Here is a 20,874-nt window from a genome sequence, read left to right as displayed (position 1 = left end):
TTCTATTCTAAAACACATGGAACATAAAGATGAGCTTTTCAGATGTAATAAAATACAGGCAGTTTCAATTTTAAAAGTAAATGGGGATGGAAACAATCAATATTTTATTTATAGCGGAGGTTGCTTGGTATGATATTATGGCTACAAAAGTGTCTTGGGAGTGCATAAGGGATGGGTTTTATTGTGAAAACAAACATAATTATTAGGTATTGTGCACATTTCTTCATAACTGCTGGCAGCAATGCAGAGTGGAGAGCAATGCTTGCAGCACCAATCTCACTCTTATTTCTATGACTAGGGCTTCTCATAAAACCAAACACATAGCCATTCATTTTCAAGTCTATGTTTAAATGAATGGGAAAATACTTGCACAAGTTATGAGTAATAGATCTGCACACTTTGTGAGCGAGTCTTTAGAATTCTCACCCACATTCCAGAAAACGAGAGATTATTAACAGAGCACTTACCACTTCCCCTGGTAGTTTGATATCCTGATGAATCTGCTGCATCTCTGACTTTGCTTCTAGCAAACACAAAGTAGACCATATATAGCAAGTACAGCATTGCACACTCTGATCATATATGAACAGGTCATTTATAAAACTCAAAAATATAGGAAACGTACATATAAAGTCACAGGATGTAAAATGTTAGACATTCTGTTCCCTAGCTAGTGTACGTGCAAATCATTCTTCTATTACCAGCTATTTTAAGTTCTGCTTTAATCAGACCACTGTAGACATCTTTCAAAAGACCTGAAATCAAAGCGCCTTCACAGATCAATGCGCATCACACCTTTTTGCGGATTAGGCACTACAGTAGTCTGCCAAACCAGAAGCGTGTACATCGCAAGACATGTACAGGTTTACATATGGTGAAAAGATGCTATTTTTCCTGACCACTATTTACTTTTTTTTTTTTTTTTAATTCACACCCATTTTCTCGCAAGGCATTCTGAGGCGCGATTTTGGGAGTGATGGCGGCTGTCAGGGACAGCCAAGTCACTCCCAGGGGGCTGCTGCAGCAGGAGGAAGTCAGTTCTGCACTTGTGCAGAACGGATTTCCTCCAATCAGAGGGAAAACACAGCCGGCCAGCACAGTTGTATGAGATGCAACCTGGCCAGGTAACGCCTCCCTGGCTGCGGTCATGTCACATACATTTATACCAGTTAAGTGGTTAAAGACTACCTGTGATTACTTTTTTTCTTCCCCATTGTATTTATGATCTATTGGCAATGTTAAGGAGCCAGCTGTATTGTTTTAGTTGTGCCTAAGTTTCCAGTTTGCCAATATTATTAGATAGAGAAGTATACAAACAGGGCACCTAATAGGGTAACATGTCATTCAAAAGACAATACCTCATGCAAGGACATATAAAAAGGTGCATGCCAAATACAGAAAGTTCATAAAGCTCATTTCATCATCTTTCCTATCCATCCATTCAGATCCTGGTAAGTCCTGTTCTTTCTTTCTAGTTAATAATAATAATAATAATAATAATAATAATCTACTACAGGTCCAGGACAGTATCACCAACAGTCTTACAATAATTCTCAAATGCATTTCATCTCTTATGTAGACTTTGGAACGAAAGGAGTAATCTATTGCATAAGAACACTGAAAGGATAATGTATTAAGTGGCAATAGTAAAGTTTACCAAATACTGAAAAATAATTCTAGGGGCATTTTACTTTTGTAAGCCACTCCCGCTGAGAGGCACAAGGTGCAATGTACTATTAAATAAAGCTCACATTGACAAAGAAATACACTGTACTGTACGTGCCCTATCATAAAGCCATGTTCCTAGGCTGTAAATGTGAGGATTTACATTTATAATGTATGTGGATGATGCCCCCACCACCTTTACTGCACAGACCTAGCCCCATTTCCAGCCATGGGGTAATGACACCACTAGACATTATTTCACTGTATGTACTACCAATGAACTATACCCACTAACCTCTGGACTGTTCCTGGTATATCAGTAGAAATCAGAAAATCAAGCAAAATTTTATATTGTAATCAATTATTTTATTACCTTGTGGGATATCAAAGAACATTATATTAACTAACCTGTTGTAAGATGTATAATCAGATTCATCAAAAGTCCTCGATAATCTCGAATTAGGTGCACTGCACATACAAATAAATGCATCAAACAACAGAGAACACTTTTTTGGCATATACACCTGCTAAACATACTTTTTCAAAATCCACTATATAAGTGGATCTTTAACCTTCCTAATAAGACATTATTGTAAAAGAATAAATCAACGCCAAAAAGAGTGCGTACTGTTGGTAGGTGACTACAGGGTTCCCCTTCTGGCTGACAGACGTTTTCCCTGCACTTACTAATTCTAGAACCTGAGAATCGATTTGCAGTGAGCGTGAAAAGTTGAAAGATTTCAATAGTTACATTTGATTCAATGCACTCCATATTCATTTTACTATATCAGTTTTGCCATATTAATCTCACCATATGTCATATTAATTTCACCATGTATCATTAATGTCATATCATTTCCCCAAATCTCATTCATTTTACCATACAATATGCAATTCATATCAGAATGTGTTATATTCATTTCACCATGTACCCACTGGCATACGTATAATGGGTGCAAGGTGTGCAGTGCACAAGGGCCCCTGGGTCCAGAGAGTACGCACACCGCACAACCATTTCACTATACTCACCTCTCTCTCTCCGTCGGTCCGGCGCTTGCTGCAGAGCGGCAAAAATCAGTTGGAAAATGGCCGCCAGGGCTATTTTCCGGTGATCTGCGCATGCACAATAGAGATGTTCCCGGTAATGCGGCATGGGCACCATGTTCCCGGAGACCTGCACAATGCCAGAGCCTACTGCACTGCCAGAGAGGAGGGGGCCCAGTCGGAAACTGCACATGGATCCCCTTCCTCTCTTAAAGCGCCTGTGCATGTATCATTCATTTCACCATATGACATATCCATTCCAGCATTGTGTCACAATCATTTTATATAATATCCATTTTTGCATTTATTATAACCATCTCGCTACATCAGAGTTTCCCAAAGCCATTACAGTCTAAGTTTTAAGGATATTTATGCTTGAGCACAGGTGACTTAATTAGGACCTTCGTCAATTTGATTTAACCTTCTGGACTCAATCATGGATATACTTAAAACCTGGACTATAATGGTGAAGTCTGGGAAACTCTGCACCATATCTTAGATCCAGAAAGCAACAATCAACTGTATGTCATATCCAGAAAGCGGTAATTTTAAATTGAATGGCCTTTCATAAATTTACTTACAGATGGAGCCACGCTAATCGTGGCTCCGTCTGTGCCTGGACGCTCCCACCCGGGCGCGCTTATCGCCGCGTCTGTGACGTGTACGCGCCCCATTCACTAGAATGTGAGCGTCTCTGTGCACTCCCGGCGTGACTAGGCGGACGGATTGCCTAGTCACGCCGGGAGTGCACGTATGCGATGGAGTGCAGCTCCATCTGTATTGTGTGAATACAGATGTGTCCTCTTACATCCTTGCTGCAGTCACGCTAAACAGCCCTTGAAGTCGCGTCATGCTGTGGTGGGAGACTGTAGCGCCGCGCATCTTTTGTTGCATTTTTTCTTCCTCTAAATGCATCTTAGATGCAAAGTAACGTAAAAGGACGCACACGCTTCTGCTGATTAAAATGATATGCAGCATGCCTATATTCTGTGTGTGATTACTGCTTTATCTGCATCCAAAATGCCATGTTACAGTGCTTTCCAGGAAAACACTGTAGCATAGCATTTTGTATGTAAATACAATCGCATTATTTTGTGTGTAAGAAGCATGTTCATGGGAAAAAACACAAAACACCAGATACTCGGCGCAACAGAGTCACACGCCACTCACGCATTACGTGTAACGTGACTTGTAGTGCACAGAGCAAAGATGTAAGAGGACACATCAGTATGTACACAATAAAATAATTTATTTTGTTTTGCATTTCTATTGTTAAATTAAAAATAAATAATAATAATAATAATAATATAATGCATTTAAGATTTAAAGGAAATAAAAGGAATTTGGTTTTATTTAGCGTTTACTCCCTTGCCCTCAAAGTAATTTTAATAGAATTGGTAGGAAAAAAATATTTTCATAAATCCTGTCCATGGAATTTATCAAGTCCACTTAATTTATATACTTATTGCTAAGTTTGCGTTAGCAAGCAATGGTATGGTGTGGTTTATTATTTCTCCCAATATCTGATCTTACACTTTAATCAAGACCTAAAAGTCATTTAAATACTACATAATCTGGACAGAAAATATTAAGGTGATTAACACAAAATTGAAGATTATTTTATACGATATAAAAAATGAATTACGATTGCAATGACTCATATCCTACAGATGACTGGGGACCATGCAAATTGGTTTCTGTTTTTTGCTCTGTGAACTAAATATATTATAGACAGAAGGCATGCGACAAAATTGCAAGAACTCTGTTGCCAATACTGTATGTGACAGAAGATATTAATGTCATTTCACAGATTCCAAAAGCATTAAGTTCAAACTGAGGAAAGGGTTGGAGGGGACAATACCTTTAAAAAAGTTAACCTATTAAGTGCTGGTTCCTCAACCCTCACTAACCCCCATGGTCTAGAAGTGTCCCCCAGATGGATGAAAGAGAAATACACTGCTCAAAAAAATAAAGGGAACACTTAAACAACACAATGTAACTCCAAGTCAATCACACTTCTATGAAATCAAACTGTCCACTTAGGAAGGAACACTGATTGACAATCAATTTCACATGCTGTTGTGCAAATGGAATAGATAACAGGTGGAAATTATAGGCAATTAGAAAGACACCCCCAATAAAGGAGTTGTACTGCAGGTGGTAACCGCAGACCACTTCTCATGTCCTATGCTTTCTGGCTGATGTTTTGGTCACTTTTGAAAGCTGGCGGTGCTTTCACTCTAGTGGTAGCATGAGACGGAGTCTACAACCCACACAAGTGGCTCAGGTAGTGCAGCTCATCCAGGATGGCACATCAATGCGAGCTGTGGTAAGAAGGTTTGCTGTGTCTGTCAGCGTAGTGTCCAGAGCATGGAGGCGCTACCAGGAGACAGGCCAGAACATCAGGAGACGTGGAGGAGGCCGTAGGAGGGCAACAACCCAGCAGCATGACCGCTACCTCCGCCTTTGTGCAAGGAGGAACAGGAGGAGCACTGCCAGAGCCCTACAAAATGACCTCCAACAAGCCACAAATGTGCATGTGTCTACTCAAACGATCAGAAACAGATTCCATGAGGGTGGTATGAGGGCCCGACGACCACAGGTGGGGGTTGTGCTTACAGCCAAACACCCTGCAGGACGTTTGGCATTTGCCAGAGAACACCAAGATTGGCAAATTCACCACTAACACCCTGTGCTCTTCACAGATGAAAGCAGGTTCTCACTGAGCACATGTGACAGACGTGACAGAGTCTGGAGACGCCAAAGAGAACGTTCTGCTGCCTGCAACATCCTCCAGCATGACCGGTTTGGCAGTGGGTCAGTAATTGTGTGGGGTGGCATTTCTTTGGGGGGCCGCACAGCCCTCCATGTGCTCGCCAGAGGTAGCCTGACTGCCATTAGGTACCGAGATAAGATCCTCAGACCTCTTGTGAGACCATATGCTGGTGCGGTTGGCCCTGGGTTCCTCCTAATGCAAGACAATGCTAGACCTCATGTGGCTGGAGTGTGTCAGCAGTTCCTGCAAGACGAAGGCATTGATGCTATGGACTGGCCCGCCCGTTCCCCAGAACTGAATCCAATTGAGCACATCTGGGACATCATGTCTCGCTCCATCCACCACAGACAGTCCAGGAGTTGGCGGATGCTTTAGTCTAGGTCTGGGAGGAGATCCCTCAGGAGACCATCTGCCACCTCATCAGGAGCATGCCCAGGCGTTGTAGGGAGGTCATACAGGCACGTGGAGGCCACACACACTACTGAGCCTCATTTTGTCTTGTTTTAAGGACATTACATCAAAGTTGTATCAGCCTGTAATGTGTTTTTCCACTTTAATTTTGAGCGCGACTGCAAATCCAGACCTTCATGGGTTAATAAATTTGATTTCCATTGATAATTTTTGTGTGATTTTGTTGTCAGCACATTCAACTATGTAAAGAACAAAGTATTTAACAAGAATATTTCATTCATTCAGATCTAGGATGTGTTGTTTAAGTGTTCCCTTTAATTTTTTGAGCAGTGTATATATTTAAATGTATATTTGTGAATTTGATTTAAAAATGGTGGGTGAATCATCACAAAAATTGGTCAAACAACTTGTGCTCTAAAGTCACTGCAATTAAGGAATGATTAAATATATTTTATAATTAAATATTCAGATTCAGAGAAGAAATCCCAAAAACAGGATTTTAGTGACCTACCGGTAAATCCTTTTCTCATAGTCCATAAAGAATACTGGGGTTCCATTTAGTACAATGGGGTATAGACGGGTCCACTAGGAGCCATGGGCACTTTTAGAATTTGATAGTGTGGGCTGGCTCCTCCCTCTATGCGCCTCCTACCAGACTCTAGGAGACTGTGCCCGAGGAGACGGACATACTTTGAGAGAAGGATAATAAGATTTTACTCACCGGTAAATCTATTTCTCGTAGTCCGTAGTGGATGCTGGGAACTCCGAAAGGACCATGGGGAATAGCGGCTCCGCAGGAGTCTGGGCACAACTAAAAGAAAGCTTTTAGACTACCTGGTGTGCACTGGCTCCTCCCACTATGACCCTCCTCCAAGCCTCCGTTAGGATACTGTGCCCGGAAGAGCTGACACAATAAGGAAGGATTTTGAATCCCGGGTAAGACTCATACCAGCCACACCAATCACACCGTATAACACGTGATACCATATCCAGTTAACAGTATGAAACATAGCTGAGCCTCTCAACAGATGGCTCATAACAATAACCCTTTAGTGAACAATAACTATGTACAATTATTGCAGACAATCCGCACTTGGGACGGGCGCCCAGCATCCACTACGGACTACGAGAAATAGATTTACCGGTGAGTAAAATCTTATTTTCTCTAACGTCCTAGAGGATGCTGGGAACTCCGAAAGGACCATGGGGATTATACCAAAGCTCCCAAACGGGCGGGAGAGTGCGGATGACTCTGCAGCACCGAATGAGAGAACTCAAGGTCCTCCTCAGCCAGGGTATCAAATTTGTAGAATTTTGCAAACGTGTTTGCCCCTGACCAAGAAGCAGCTCGGCAAAGTTGTAAAGCAGAGACCCCTCGGGCAGCCGCCCAAGATGAGCCCACCTTCCTTGTAGAATGGGCTTTAACTGATTTAGGATGCGGCAGTCCAGCCGCAGAATGCGCCAGCTGAATTGTGCTACAAATCCAGCGAGCAATAGTCTGCTTAGAAGCAGGAGCACCCAGTTTGTTGGTTGCATACAGGATAAATAGCGAGTCAGTTTTCCTGACTCCAGCCGTCCTGGAAACATAAATTTTCAAGGCCCTGACTACGTCCAGCAACTTGGAATCCTCCAAGTCGCTAGTAGCCGCTGGCACTACAATAGGTTGGTTCAAGTGAAAAGCTGATACCACCTTAGGGAGAAACTGGGGACGAGTCCTCAATTCTGCCCTATCCATATGGAAAATCAGATAAGGGCTTTTAAATGACAAAGCCACCAATTCTGATACACGCCTGGCCGAAGCCAAGGCCAATAACATGACCACTTTCCACGTGAGATATTTTAGATCCACGGTCTTTAGTGGCTCAAACCAATGTGATTTTAGGAAATTCAACACCACGTTGAGATCCCATGGTGCCACTGGAGGCACAAAAGGGGGCTGAATATGCAGCACTCCTTTTACAAATGTCTGAACTTCAGGTAGTGAAGCTAGTTCTTTTTGGAAGAAAATCGACAGAGCCGATATCTGTACCTTAATGGAACCTAATTTTAGGCCCATAGTCACTCCTGCCTGTAGGAAGTGCAGAAATCGACCCAGCTGAAATTCCTCTGTTGGGGCCTTATTGGCCTCACACCAAGCAACATATTTCCGCCATATGCGGTGATAATGTTTTACAGTTACATCTTTCCTGGCTTTAATCAGCGTAGGAATGACATCCTCCGGAATGCCCTTTTCCTTTAGGATCCGGCGTTCAACCGCCATGCCGTCAAACGCAGCCGCGGTAAGTCTTGGAACAGACAGGGCCCCTGCTGCAGCAGGTCCTGTCTGAGCGGCAGAGGCCATGGGTCCTCTGAGATCATCTCTTGAAGTTCCGGGTACCACGCTCTTCTTGGCCAATCCGGAACCACGAGTATTGTCCTTACTCCTCGTTTTCTTATTATTCTCAGAACCTTTGGTATGAGAGGCAGAGGAGGGAACACATAAACCGACTGGTACACCCACGGTGTCACTAGAGCGTCCACCGCTATCGCCTGAGGGTCCCTTGACCTGGCGCAATATCTCTCTAGTTTTTTGTTTAGGCGGGACGCCATCATGTCCACCTGTGGCCGTTCCCAACGATTTACAATCAGTGTGAAGACTTCTGGATGAAGTCCCCACTCTCCCGGGTGGAGGTCGTGCCTGCTGAGGAAGTCTGCTTCCCAGTTGTCCACTCCCGGAATGAACACTGCTGACAGTGCTAGCACGTGATTTTCCGCCCATCGGAGACTCCTTGTAGCTTCTGCCATTGCCGTCCTGCTTCTTGTGCCGCCCTGTCGGTTTACATGGGCGACCGCCGTGATGTTGTCTGACTGGATCAGTACCGGCTGGTGTAGAAGCAGGGGTTTTGCCTGACTTAGGGCATTGTAAATGGCCCTTAGTTCTAGAATATTTATGTGTAGGGAAGACTCCTGACTTGACCATAGTCCTTGGAAGTTTCTTCCCTGTGTGACTGCCCCCCAGCCTCGAAGGCTGGCATCCGTGGTCACCAGGACCCAGTCCTGTATGCCGAATCTGCGGCCCTCTAGAAGATGAGCACTCTGCAGCCACCACAGCAGAGACACCCTGGTTCTTGGAGACAGGGTTATTAGCCGATGCATCTGAAGATGCGATCCGGACCATTGGTCCAACAGGTCCCACTGAAAGATTCTGGCATGGAACCTGCCGAAAGGAATTGCTTCGTAAGAAGCCACCATCTTTCCCAGGACTCGCGTGCAGTGATGCACCAACACCTGTTTTGGTTTCAGGAGGTTTCTGACTAGAGATGACAGCTCCTTGGCTTTTTCCTCCGGGAGAAACACTTTTTTCTGGACTGTGTCCAGAATCATTCCCAGGAACAATAGACGTGTCGTCGGAACCAGCTGTGACTTTGGAATATTCAGAATCCAACCGTGCTGGTGTAGCACCTCCTGAGATAGTGCTACTCCTACCAACAACTGCTCCCTGGATCTCGCCTTTATTAGGAGATCGTCCAAGTACGGGATAATTAAAACTCCCTTTTTTCGAAGGAGTATCATCATTTCCGCCATTACCTTGGTAAACACCCTCGGTGCCGTGGACAGACCAAACGGCAGCGTCTGGAATTGGTAATGGCAATTCTGTACCGCAAATCTGAGGTACTCCTGGTGAGGATGATAAATGGGGACATGCAGGTAAGCATCCTTGATGTCCAGGGATACCATGTAATCCCCCTCGTCTAGACTTGCAATAACCGCCCTGAGCGATTCCATCTTGAACTTGGATTTTTTTATGTATGTGTTCAAGGATTTCAAATTTAAAATGGGTCTCACCGAACCGTCCGGTTTCGGTACCACAAACAGTGTGGAATAGTAACCCCGTCCTTGTTGAAGTAGGGGCACCTTGACTATCACCTGCTGGGAATACAGCTTGTGAATTGCCTCTAGCACAGCCTCCCTGTCCGAGGGAGTTGTTGGCAAGGCAGATTTGAGGAAACGGCGGGAGGGAGACGCCTCGAATTCCAGCTTGTACCCCTGAGATACTACTTGAAAGATCCAGGGATCCACCTGTGAGCGAGCCCACTGATCGCTGAAATTTTTGAGGCGGCCCCCCCACCGTACCTGGCTCCGCCTGTGGAGCCCCACCGTCATGCGGCGGACTTGGAAGAAGCGGGGGAGGACTTTTGCTCCTGGGAACCTGCTGTTTGTTGCAGCCTTTTTCCCCTACCTCTGCCTCTGGACAGAAAGGACCGGCCTTTCCCTCGCCTGTTTTTCTGGGTCCGAAAGGACTGTACCTGATAAAACGGCGCTTTTTTAGGCTGTGAGGGAACATGGGGTAAAAATGCCGACTTCCCAGCTGTTGCTGTGGAAACTAGGTCCGAAAGACCATCCCCGAATAACTCCTCACCCTTATAAGGCAAAACTTCCATGTGCCTTTTGGAATCTGCATCCCCTGTCCACTGCCGAGTCCATAAGCCTCTCCTAGCAGAAATGGACAATGCACTTATTTTAGATGCCAGCCGGCAGATCTCCCTCTGTGCATCTCTCATGTATAAGACTGAGTCTTTTATATGCTCTATGGTTAGCAGAATAGTGTCCCTGTCTAGGGTGTCAATATTTTCTGACAGGGAATCTGACCATGCAGCGGCAGCACAGCACATCCATGCTGACGCAATAGCTGGTCTAAGTATAATGCCTGTGTGTGTATATACAGACTTCAGGATCGCCTCCTGCTTTCTATCCGCAGGCTCCTTCAGGGCGGCCGTATCCGGAGACGGAAGTGCCACCTTTTTAGACAAACGTGTGAGCGCTTTATCCACCCTAGGAGGTGTTTCCCAACGTGCCCTATCCTCTGGCGGGAAAGGGAAAGCCATTAGTAATTTTTTTGAGATTATCAATCTTTTATCGGGGAAAGCCCACGCTTCTTCACACACTTCATTTAATTCTTCAGATGGGGGAAAAACTACGGGTAGTTTTTTCTCCCCAAACATAATACCCTTTTTAGTGGTACCTGGGTTTATATCCGAAATGTGTAACACCTCTTTCATTGCCTCAATCATGCAACGAATGGCCTTAGTGGACATTAGATTAGACTCATCGTCGTCGACACTGGTATCAGTATCCGTGTCGACATCTGCGTCTGCCATCTGAGGTAGCGGGCGTTTTAGAGCCCCTGATGGCCTTAGAGACACCTGGGCAGGCACGAGCTGAGAAGCTGGCTGTCCCGCATTTGGCATGTCGTCAAATTTTTTGTGTAAGGAGTCGACGCTTGCACGTAATTCCTTCCATAAAACCATCCACTCAGGTGTCTGCCCCGCAGGGGGTGACATCACTTCTATAGGCATCTGCTCCGCCTCCACATAATTTTCCTCCTCAAACATGTCGACACCGCCGTACCGACACACCGCACACACACCGGGAATGCTCTAACAGAAGACAGGACCACACAGAAGCCCTTTGGGGAGACAGAGAGAGAGTATGCCAGCACACACCAGAGCACTATATAATGCAGGGACTAACTGAATTATGTCCCCTATAGCTGCTATAATATTTACTGCGCCTAAATTTAGTGCCCCCCCTCTCTTTTTTACCCTTTTCTGTAGTGTAGACTGCAGGGGAGAGCCAGGGAGCTTCCTTCCAGCGGAGCTGTGAGGGAGAAATGGCGCCAGTGTGCTGAGGGAGATAGCTCCGCCCCTTTTTCGCTGACTTTTCTCCCGCTTTTTTAAGGATTCTGGCAGGGGTAATTATCACATATATAGCCTCTGGGGCTATATATTGTGATTGTTTTGCCAGCCAAGGTGTTTTTATTGCTGCTCAGGGCGCCCCCCCCCCCCCCCAGCGCCCTGCACCCTCAGTGACCGGAGTGTGAAGTGTGTATGAGGAGCAATGGCGCACAGCTGCAGTGCTGTGCGCTACCTTGGTGAAGACAGAAGTCTTCATGCCGCCGATTTTCCGGACTTCTTCTTGCTTCTGGCTCTGTAAGGGGGACGGCGGCGCGGCTCCGGGAACGAACATTAAGGCCAGTTCCATGCGGTCGATCCCTCTGGAGCTAATGGTGTCCAGTAGCCTAAGAAGCCCAAGCTAGCTGCAAGCAGGTAGGTTCGCTTCTTCTCCCCTTAGTCCCTCGTTGCAGTGAGCCTGTTGCCAGCAGGTCTCACTGTAAAATAAAAAACCTAAAATATACTTTCTTTCTAAGAGCTCAGGAGAGCCCCTAGTGTGCATCCAGCTCGGCCGGGCACAAAAATCTAACTGAGGCTTGGAGGAGGGTCATAGTGGGAGGAGCCAGTGCACACCAGGTAGTCTAAAAGCTTTCTTTTAGTTGTGCCCAGACTCCTGCGGAGCCGATATTCCCCATGGTCCTTTCGGAGTTCCCAGCATCCACTAGGACGTTAGAGAAATAAAGGATAGTGGTGAGAATCCGAACCAGCACACACAAACCAGAGGAAAGCTACGCTAACCCAACGTTAAAACAGGAACAGCAACAGCTGAACCAACAATACTTAACCAAGTTACAGAGCAGGAAGAACGAAGTACCGGGCGAGCGCCAAGTATCCTCTACAGACTACGAGAAAAGGATTTACCGGTAGGTAATTAAAATCCTATTTTCTCTTGCATCCTAGAGGATACTGGGGTTCTATTTAGTACCATGGGGATGTACCAAAGCTCGCAAACCGGGTAGAAGAGTGCTGAGGTTCCTGCTGAACTGATTGACCAAACTGAAGGATCTCAGAGGCCAAAGTATCGAACTTGTAGAACTTGGCAAATGTGTTCGAACAAGACCACGTAGCCGCTCGGCAGAGCTGTAAAGCCGAGACACCCCGGGCAGCCGCCCAGGAAGAACCCACCAACCTAGCAGAGTGGGCCTGTATAGATTTTGGAACCGGCAAACCTGCTGTGGAATAACCATGCTGGATAGTGACCCTGATCCAGCGTGCAATAGTCCGATTTGAAGCAGGACACCCAATTTTATTGGGATTATAGAGAACGAACAGCGAGTCGGATTTCCTGTGACGAGCTGTCCTCTTTACGTATACCTTCAAAGCCCTCACAACATCCAAAGACTTTGAAGTAGCAGAGGTGTCGGTGAAAACCAGAACCACAATAGGTTGGTTGACGTGAAAAGCAGACACCACATTAGGAAGAAATTGCCGACGAGTTCCGAGTTCAGCTCTGTCCTCATGGAAAATGTAATTTTGTGAGACAAAGCCCCCAGCTCTGACACACGTCTTGCTGAAGCCAAGGCCAACATTGTGATGGTCTTCCACGTAAGATATTTTATGTCAACCTCCTGTAACGGTTCAAACAAGTCAGACTGGAGGAACTGCAGCAACAAATTGAGATCCCAAGGTACTGTAAGAGGCACAAAGGGAGGCTGGATGTGCAGAACACCTTTCAAGAACGTCTGGACCTCAGGGAGAGAAGCCAATTGTTTTTGAAAGAAAATGGACAAGGCCAAAATCTGGACTTTTATGGAGCCCAGACATAGGCCCACATCCACACCTGCCTGCAGAAAAAGCGCAGAATCATTTCTGCTCTCACACCAAGAGAAGTATTTCTTCCAAATACGGTGGTAATGTTTAGACGTTACCCCCTTCCTGGCTTGGATCATAGTCGGGATAACTTTGTTAGAGATCCCTCTTCTGGCTAGAATCAGCCGTTCAACTTCCATGCCGTCAAACATAGCTGCGGTAAGTGCTGATAGATGAACAGGCCCTGTTGCAGAAGATCCTCGCAAAGAGGTAGAGGTCACGGATCTTCGAGGAGCATCTCCAGAAGGTCCGCGTACCAGACCCTTCTTGGCCAGTCCGGAGCAATGAGTATTGCTTGAACCTTTTCCCTTTTTATAATTATTGGGATCAGAGGAAGTGGAGTAAACACGTACACCATATGTTAGACCCATGGAGTCGTCAGAGCATCTACCGCCAGTGCCTGTGTGTCTCTTGACCTGGAACAATACCGCTTGAGCTTCTTCTTGAAACGAGAGGCCATCATGTCGATTTGTGGATATCCCCAACGACGTGTCAAGCACCTAAACACTTCCAGGCAAAAGCCCCACTCTCCCGGGTGCAGGTTGTGACTGCTGAGGAAGTGTGCTTTCCAGTTGTCTACTCCCGGAATGAAGACCGCTGACAATGCCACAGCGTTTTTTTTCTGCCCAGAGGAGAATTCTTGACACCTCTGACATTGCTGCTCTGCTTTTCATTCCGCCCTGTCGGTTTATGTACATCACTGCTGTCACATTGTCCAACTGGATCTGAATGGCCCGATCTTGAAGAAGATAGGAGGCCTGCAGAAGGGCGTTGTACATGGCCCTGAGTTCCAGAATGTTGATTGGAAGGATGACTTCCTGACTTGACCATCTTCCTTGAAACTGTGACCCCTGGGTGACTGCTCCCCAACCTCTGAGGCTTGCGTCCGTGGTTAACAGAATCCAGTCCTGAATTCCGAACCTCCAACCCTCGACGAGGTGAGAAGTTTGTAGCCACCATAGAGAGGAGATCCTGGCTTTTGGCGACAGACTGTTCCTCTGGTGCATGTGAAGATGCGATCCTGACCATTTGTGTCCAAAAGATCGAGCTGGAAGGGTCTTGCATGAAACCTTCTGTACTGAAGTACCTCGTAAGAGGCCACCATTTTCCCCAAAAGGCGAATGCATAGATGCACCGATATCCAGGTTGGCTTCAGGACATCCTGAACCATCGACTGGATTACCAATGCCTTTTCCAACGGAAGGAACACTTTCTGTGACTCAGTGTCCAGTATCATTCCCAGGAATGGAAGCCTCCGAGTTGGCTCTAGGTGAGATTTCGAAATGTTCAGAATCCACCCGTGATCCTGGAGAAGTTTGGTTGAGAGAACAATGCTGTCCAGCAACCTCTCCCTGGATGGTGCCTTTAACAGAAGATCGTCCAGGTACGGAATTATATTCTCTCCCTGTTTGCGGAGTATAAACATCATCTCTGCCATCACCTTGGTGAATACCCTCGGTGCCGTGGAGAGACCAAATGGCAGGGTCTGGAACTGGTAGTGACAGTCCTGCAGTGCAAACCGTAGATAAGCCTGATGAGGTGGCCAGATCGGAATGTGAAGGTATGCATCCTTGATATCCAGAGACACTAGGAATTCCCTTTCCTCCAGACCTGAGATCACCGCTCTCAGAACTCCATCTTGAACTTGAACACTCTTAAGAATGGGTTCAAGGACTTGAGGATCAGAATCGGCCGTACCGAACCGTCCGGTTTCGGTACTACAAACAAGTTGGAATAGTACTCCCCTTGCTGTGCAGATGAGGTGGAACTGGAACAATGATTTGAGTCTGTACCCGTTTTTGAATGGCATGCTGCAAAGTTATACTTGCCTCTTGTGAAACTGGTAAGCCTGATTTGAAGAATCTGTGAGGTGGGAGCTCTTGGAACTCCAGTCTGTAACCCTGGGAAATCAGATCTATGACCCAGGGATCCCGGCCTGAGCTCTGTTCCTGAGCACCTGCAGTTGCTGGTTTGCGTGGTTTACCTCTTGCGCCTCTGGAGGCCATAGAAGCACCTCTGGATTTGCCCTTAAACTTGGCCGTCCGAAAGGACAGTAAATTTGAAGCTGAATCAGCTTTCCTGGCTGAGGGAGCTGAGGAAGGAAGATATGTAGACTTACCCGCAGTAGCTTTGGAGATCCATTTGTCTAGTTCATCTCCAAACAAGGACTCTCCTGTGAATGGTAGGCCTTCCAAGCCTTTCCCGCAGTCCGCATCAGCAGTCCACTGGCGTAGCCACAAGCCCCTGCGTGCTGACACTGCCATAGCGGTGGTGCGTGTATTAAGCAAGCCTCTCTCTTTTATGGTTTCCACCATAAAGTTTGCAGAGTCCTGTATATGTTGCAGGAGTAAAACAACATTCCCCCTAGACAAGGAATCTTACCCATCAATTAGGTTACTTGACCATTTAGCATTGGCTTTTGTGATCCACGCACATGCAATAGTGAGTCTCTGGGCCACCCCAGCAACTGTGTACAATGATTTGAGTGTAGTCTCAATTTTAAGATCAGCCATGTCTTTTAGGGAGGCTGCATCAGGGACAGGCAATACAATATTTCATGACAGCCTAGAGACTGATGCGTCCACTATCGGTGGATTTTTCCATTTTTTCCTATCCTCCAGAGGAAAAGGAAAAGATGAGCGTAACCTTTTAGGGATTTGAAATTTCTTATCAGGATTAACCCACAGTTCTTCAAACAGGGTATTCAATTCCTTTGACGCAGGAAAAGTGACTGAGGACTTCTTTTTTACATTAAAATAAGATTCCTTAAACTCCTCTGACATCTTATCAGGAATTTGCAGAACATCTCTGATAGCCTCTATAAGAGCCCCTATTCCCTGTGACAGACTAGCACCTCCCCCTCCAAATCCACCTTGCCCTCCTCCATGTCAGTGTCAGAGTCAGACTGCAGGATATGGGCCAGAGATCGTTTTTTGCGGACAAATGGGAGGGGATTGAGACGCTGGTTTGGGGACTGAGTCTCTATTCATAAACTCATCCACAGTCTGTCTTAAGTATTGCATTTCTTTCTCATTGCGGGATAATTTCTTAGAAATATTGGAGATCATTCCTTTAATGGAATTAACCCACTCCAGTTCAGCCCCGCTATTCTGGGAAGGTGCACTGCCCTGAGTACACAGTAGTGAGCCCCCTGGTGAAGAGGAACACTCCGCTGTACAAGAAACCCACTCTTTGCCTGACATAATGTATATGTGACAGCGCACACACACACACAGGAAAAGTTTAAGCACAATTAACCCACAAAGAGCCATTCAGGGAGAGACAGTTATTTGGAGCCAGCCCCCACCGTGCCCTTATCGCTAATGCCAAACTTAGCCAGGTTGCAGACTAAGTACCCTTATAGGGGACTTAGTACATTAATAATCGCTGCCCCCCTGCTATGACCCACTGGTACCGCTGAGGTAATCTGGAGTCTCTCCGGAGAAGCTGTGCATCCCTGTCAGTCAGCGTCTGTGTCCACTGCAGAGGGAAAATGGCGCTGGTGAGCTGCTGGATCCACTCATAGTAAAGGCCCCACCCCTTCAATGGCGCGCGCGGTCTTCCCGCTTTTTATACTGGCTGAGGTAATCTGGTATTTAAAATGGAGAGAAAAGCCTGCCTGAAAATAACAAACACATAAAATAAATGCAGAAAACTCTTCAGGAGCTTCCATAAGCGTGACCGGCTCCTCCGGGCACATTTTCTAAAAGGAGTCTGGTAGGAGGGGCATAGAGGGAGGAGCCAGCCCACACTATCAAATTCTTAAAGTGCCCATGGCTCCAAGTGGACTCGTCTATATCCCATGGTACTAAATGGAACCCCAGTATCCTCTAGGACGTAAGAGAAATTGGGACGAATGTGTTTTATATGTGTAATTATTAACATTAATAATACGTTTTCTACCCATTTCAAATACTAGATATGTTCTCATATACCTAGCTTCAAAACACCATGCCTTTGGCACGCACCCAAATTTAAGGGGCATAGCCTAACTGGATATGCTGTGCCTGTGACCCATGCCCCCCTTTTTGTCACTGTGGGGGCATGCCCAGCTCTCCATGAGCTGGTGGTCATGCCTCCAGTCCCTCTCTCACATGAATAGATGCCATGCGCATAAGTGAGAGGGGGTCTCCCAATCCCCACCACTGGGAGCCCAGCCTGCGGTAGGGATGACAGGAAAGTGCCCAAAAAATTGTATACTCCCACCAAAATAGGGACAGTTGGGAGGTATACCAGATGCCTCCATAACAAGTGCCTTTATTTCAAAGGTTCTCCATTTTGGAGCATGGCCTGTTCCAGACAAGCATAGTATACAGTAGCATCTCCATTTCTTATCATAAACATTGAAATAATATACTAGGGGATATTACAAGTCTTTGAACTCTTCTTATATCTCTTACTGTGATACATGTACTGTATGTATGTATTTACAAAAAATCTTTACACATTTTTACAAAAAAGTGTAAGTTGGCAGTTACATTATTTAACTGTTTATTTCTTAAAGGCACAGAACAAGAATAAAAGGGTTATATATTCTTTATAAAGATTGTTGTATGTGCATGTTTACTCGGTCATAAAGTCAATTTTTTTTATTAGCATAATTGGCCACTTTCTTGGTGTTTATATCCCTTACCTGATATGTGCTGTTTAATAACCTTTTCTAGTTTTCATGTTCAACAGGCTTTAAATATTCATAATGAAATTATGTTTGAAAAACCACTAGCCAACAGTGGACCTTCTCACTGAAAGATGCATTCCTGTGTTTGATAACATATAATTACACAGTGGAATCTATTCAAATTCAGTGATCTCTGAAGACAACTTCTTGGCACTGGGGTTTATTTAGGCGTTTCTTGACAAATGGCGTGAATGCTTACGTACGCAGCTGCAGTTTTTTTTGTCATTAAAAAAATAACTGTAAAGGCTTTTTTGACATTGCAGACTATAATTATTACTTAGTGGTCCAAATTCCCTAATAAATGCATTTATTCCATGATGTCAGATATAAAAAGAAAAAAAATTGATTAGTTTCACAAGCAAATAAAAAAAAAAAAAAAAATACCATACATACCTGATGTACGTTCTCTGTGACCTCAGTCTTTGCTGTTCCTCTTCTTGTTCTTGTTTCCTCTGCCATGCCTCTTCTTCTTTAAGTCTTATTTGTTCCTCCTCATTTCGTCTCCTTTCCTCATCCTGCCTTTTTCTTTCATTTTCTTGATGGCGCCAACGAGCTTCCTCCTCTGCCTCGCGCCGGCGATCTTCCTCCTCTGATTGGCGCCGGCGATCTTCCTCCTCAGCCTGGCGCCGGCGAGCTTCCACCTCAGCCTGGCGCCGGCGAGCTTCCACCTCAGCCTGGCGCCGGCGAGCTTCGTCCTCAGCCTGGTGCCGGCGAGCTTCGTCCTCAGCCTGGCGCCGGCGAGCTTCCTCCTCAGCCTGGCGCCGGCGAGCTTCCAAGTAATTCAACCTTTCTTCTTCATCTTTTCTTTTGCGTTCCTCTTCCAGTCTCTTCTCGTGTTCTTGAATATCCTCTTCACTTCCCATTAGATCAGATTCCTCAGTTCTCCAATACGCAGATGGGGGGTGTGAAGTCACTGAACTGCTTGTATTGAATTTATAGATTGGTTCCTGTTAAAAATACAAACTACAGATTATCACGGCTGGTGTGTAATAAAGTAAAAAAAAATCTTGATTGACTTAAAGTTAGATAATTCCCAATAAATAATGAAAGGTTATATACAACATACTTCCACATTAACTAAATTACATAGACCAGCATACACTGTATATGAATGTTCAAACCTGATAAATATGAGACTTTCCCTTCTCTGCTTCTTGCTGCGCCTTCTCCCACTCTTCTCTAAGTCTCTCCTGTTCCCGTTTGTATTTTTCCTACCAATAAAATAAAGCAATGATCTCATTTTCACACTATAAAACGGATACCCCTATAAGCATCACAACAGAGCAACTTAAGCAATAGCAACCATTGGATAATCTTGTTGCAAGATCACTGCATCCAACCACAATTTACGAATAAACAGTCAAATGATGTTCCATTTGCATTTAAACGGGTGCGGTATACAAGTTAGACATGTAAAAAAGGTAGACAGTCATTAGGTCTACTCTACACCAAATGGTAGACAGTCAAAAGTCTGCCAGGGTCAAAAGGTCAACAACAAAAAATTATATATATTTTGCTTTGTGTTATTACATTTTTTCCCCCCAAAATCGCCTCGCTTGCTTCAAGGTTACTGAAGGTAATAGTTTGTGACATGGATAGTAAATGAAAAAAAAAAAAAAAAAAGTTGTACAAAAGCGTTAAAAACCCCTAAAAAACTTGTCAACCTTTTGACCCTGTCGACCATATGGTGTCAACCTATTGACTGTCTATCTTTTAAATGTCTATCAACCACCTCCCCATTTAAACAACCAAGTACACACCAGTATAAAATGAGTTTCTCTTTAAAACTAATGCCCATTTATGGAGGTAGCCCAGTTCAAGTCCTAACCTGCAGGATCTGTTCTTGCTCTTGATGCCATTTTTCTTGCCTCTTCCTTTCCTCTTCAGGGTCCCAAGACCATCGCGTTGAAACATTAATTGATGGAACTGGCATCTACAATTAAGGAGTTTGATAAACTATACAGATCAAGTACTAAAGACTAAAATATATCTCTGCTATAAAAGCAATAGTAGTGGCCATTTCCTAGCTAGTATCGGTTTCCTTACTAAAAAAAAAAAAAAAAAAAAAAAAAAAAAGGTGTGTACATAAAGACTACTTAACTAAAAAACAAGTAGCCAATTCAATTAGGGGCAATGAACAGTAAGTGCCGCAATATGTACCACCGAACTCGCTGATTTTTTTTTGCTGATCCAGAGGCCTTGTACAAAAATCTGAGTACAGTGCGAGATCAGGCCACAAGGGCGTGAGTACAGTTGCCTTTGCCTGCATTTATATGCTGTTGTAACAGCAACTTGCCCCTTTTGCAACTAGTGGAACTGATCCCATAATGTACTTCTCTAACCAGCTTAATTGCCACCAATATGCTAAGGCAGGCCTGGCCAACCCGTGGCTCTCCAGCTGTTGTAAAACTACAAGTCCCATCATGCTTTGCTACAGTTTTGCTATTAGGGAAGGCTAAAACTGTGGCAGGGCATGCTGGGATGTGTAGTTTCACAACATCTGGAGAGCCACAGGTTGGCCAGGCCTGTGCTAAGGCAAGGAGAGAATTGTTACTTACATCTGGTGCAGCAGAATCTGAACTTCCTGTTGCAGAAAAACAAATAAATACACACAAAAAAGGTTATAAGCCACAGAAACAATTATTAGTCAGACCACAAACAGAATTACTAAACTAAACAAAATGATAAATATCTAAAATAATTATGTTTGCTATTTGGTTGCCTTTTTATGCTTGCCATAAATACAAGCCAATATATTAATGACAAGGAATATAATTTTA

At 44.9% G+C, this 20,874-nt stretch overlaps 1 protein-coding gene across 10 annotated transcripts in view; it reads right to left on the bottom strand.

The window, feature by feature from the left end:
- LMO7 (LIM domain 7) overlaps positions 1-20,874 on the bottom strand; it is a 311,711-nt gene that overhangs the window by 16,357 nt on the left and 274,480 nt on the right. For 9 of the 10 annotated variants that reach the window (XM_063952955.1, XM_063952951.1, XM_063952954.1 and 6 more), the window contains 6 exons: positions 20,653-20,678; positions 19,923-20,027; positions 19,216-19,305; positions 18,488-19,041; positions 2,074-2,133; positions 468-523 (listed from right to left, as the gene is read on the bottom strand). In XM_063952955.1, coding sequence (XP_063809025.1) covers positions 468-523; positions 2,074-2,133; positions 18,488-19,041; positions 19,216-19,305; positions 19,923-20,027; positions 20,653-20,678 — 891 coding nt within the window. The remainder of the gene's footprint in view (positions 1-467; positions 524-2,073; positions 2,134-18,487; positions 19,042-19,215; positions 19,306-19,922; positions 20,028-20,652; positions 20,679-20,874) is intronic. The other variant, XM_063952957.1, reaches the window with a different exon arrangement.

Source organism: Pseudophryne corroboree, chromosome 2, assembly GCF_028390025.1.
Source record: "Pseudophryne corroboree isolate aPseCor3 chromosome 2, aPseCor3.hap2, whole genome shotgun sequence".
Lineage (NCBI taxonomy): Eukaryota > Metazoa > Chordata > Amphibia > Anura > Myobatrachidae > Pseudophryne > Pseudophryne corroboree.
Note: the sequence above shows the minus strand (reverse complement) of the source record. Positions and strands in the feature narration are given on the sequence as shown.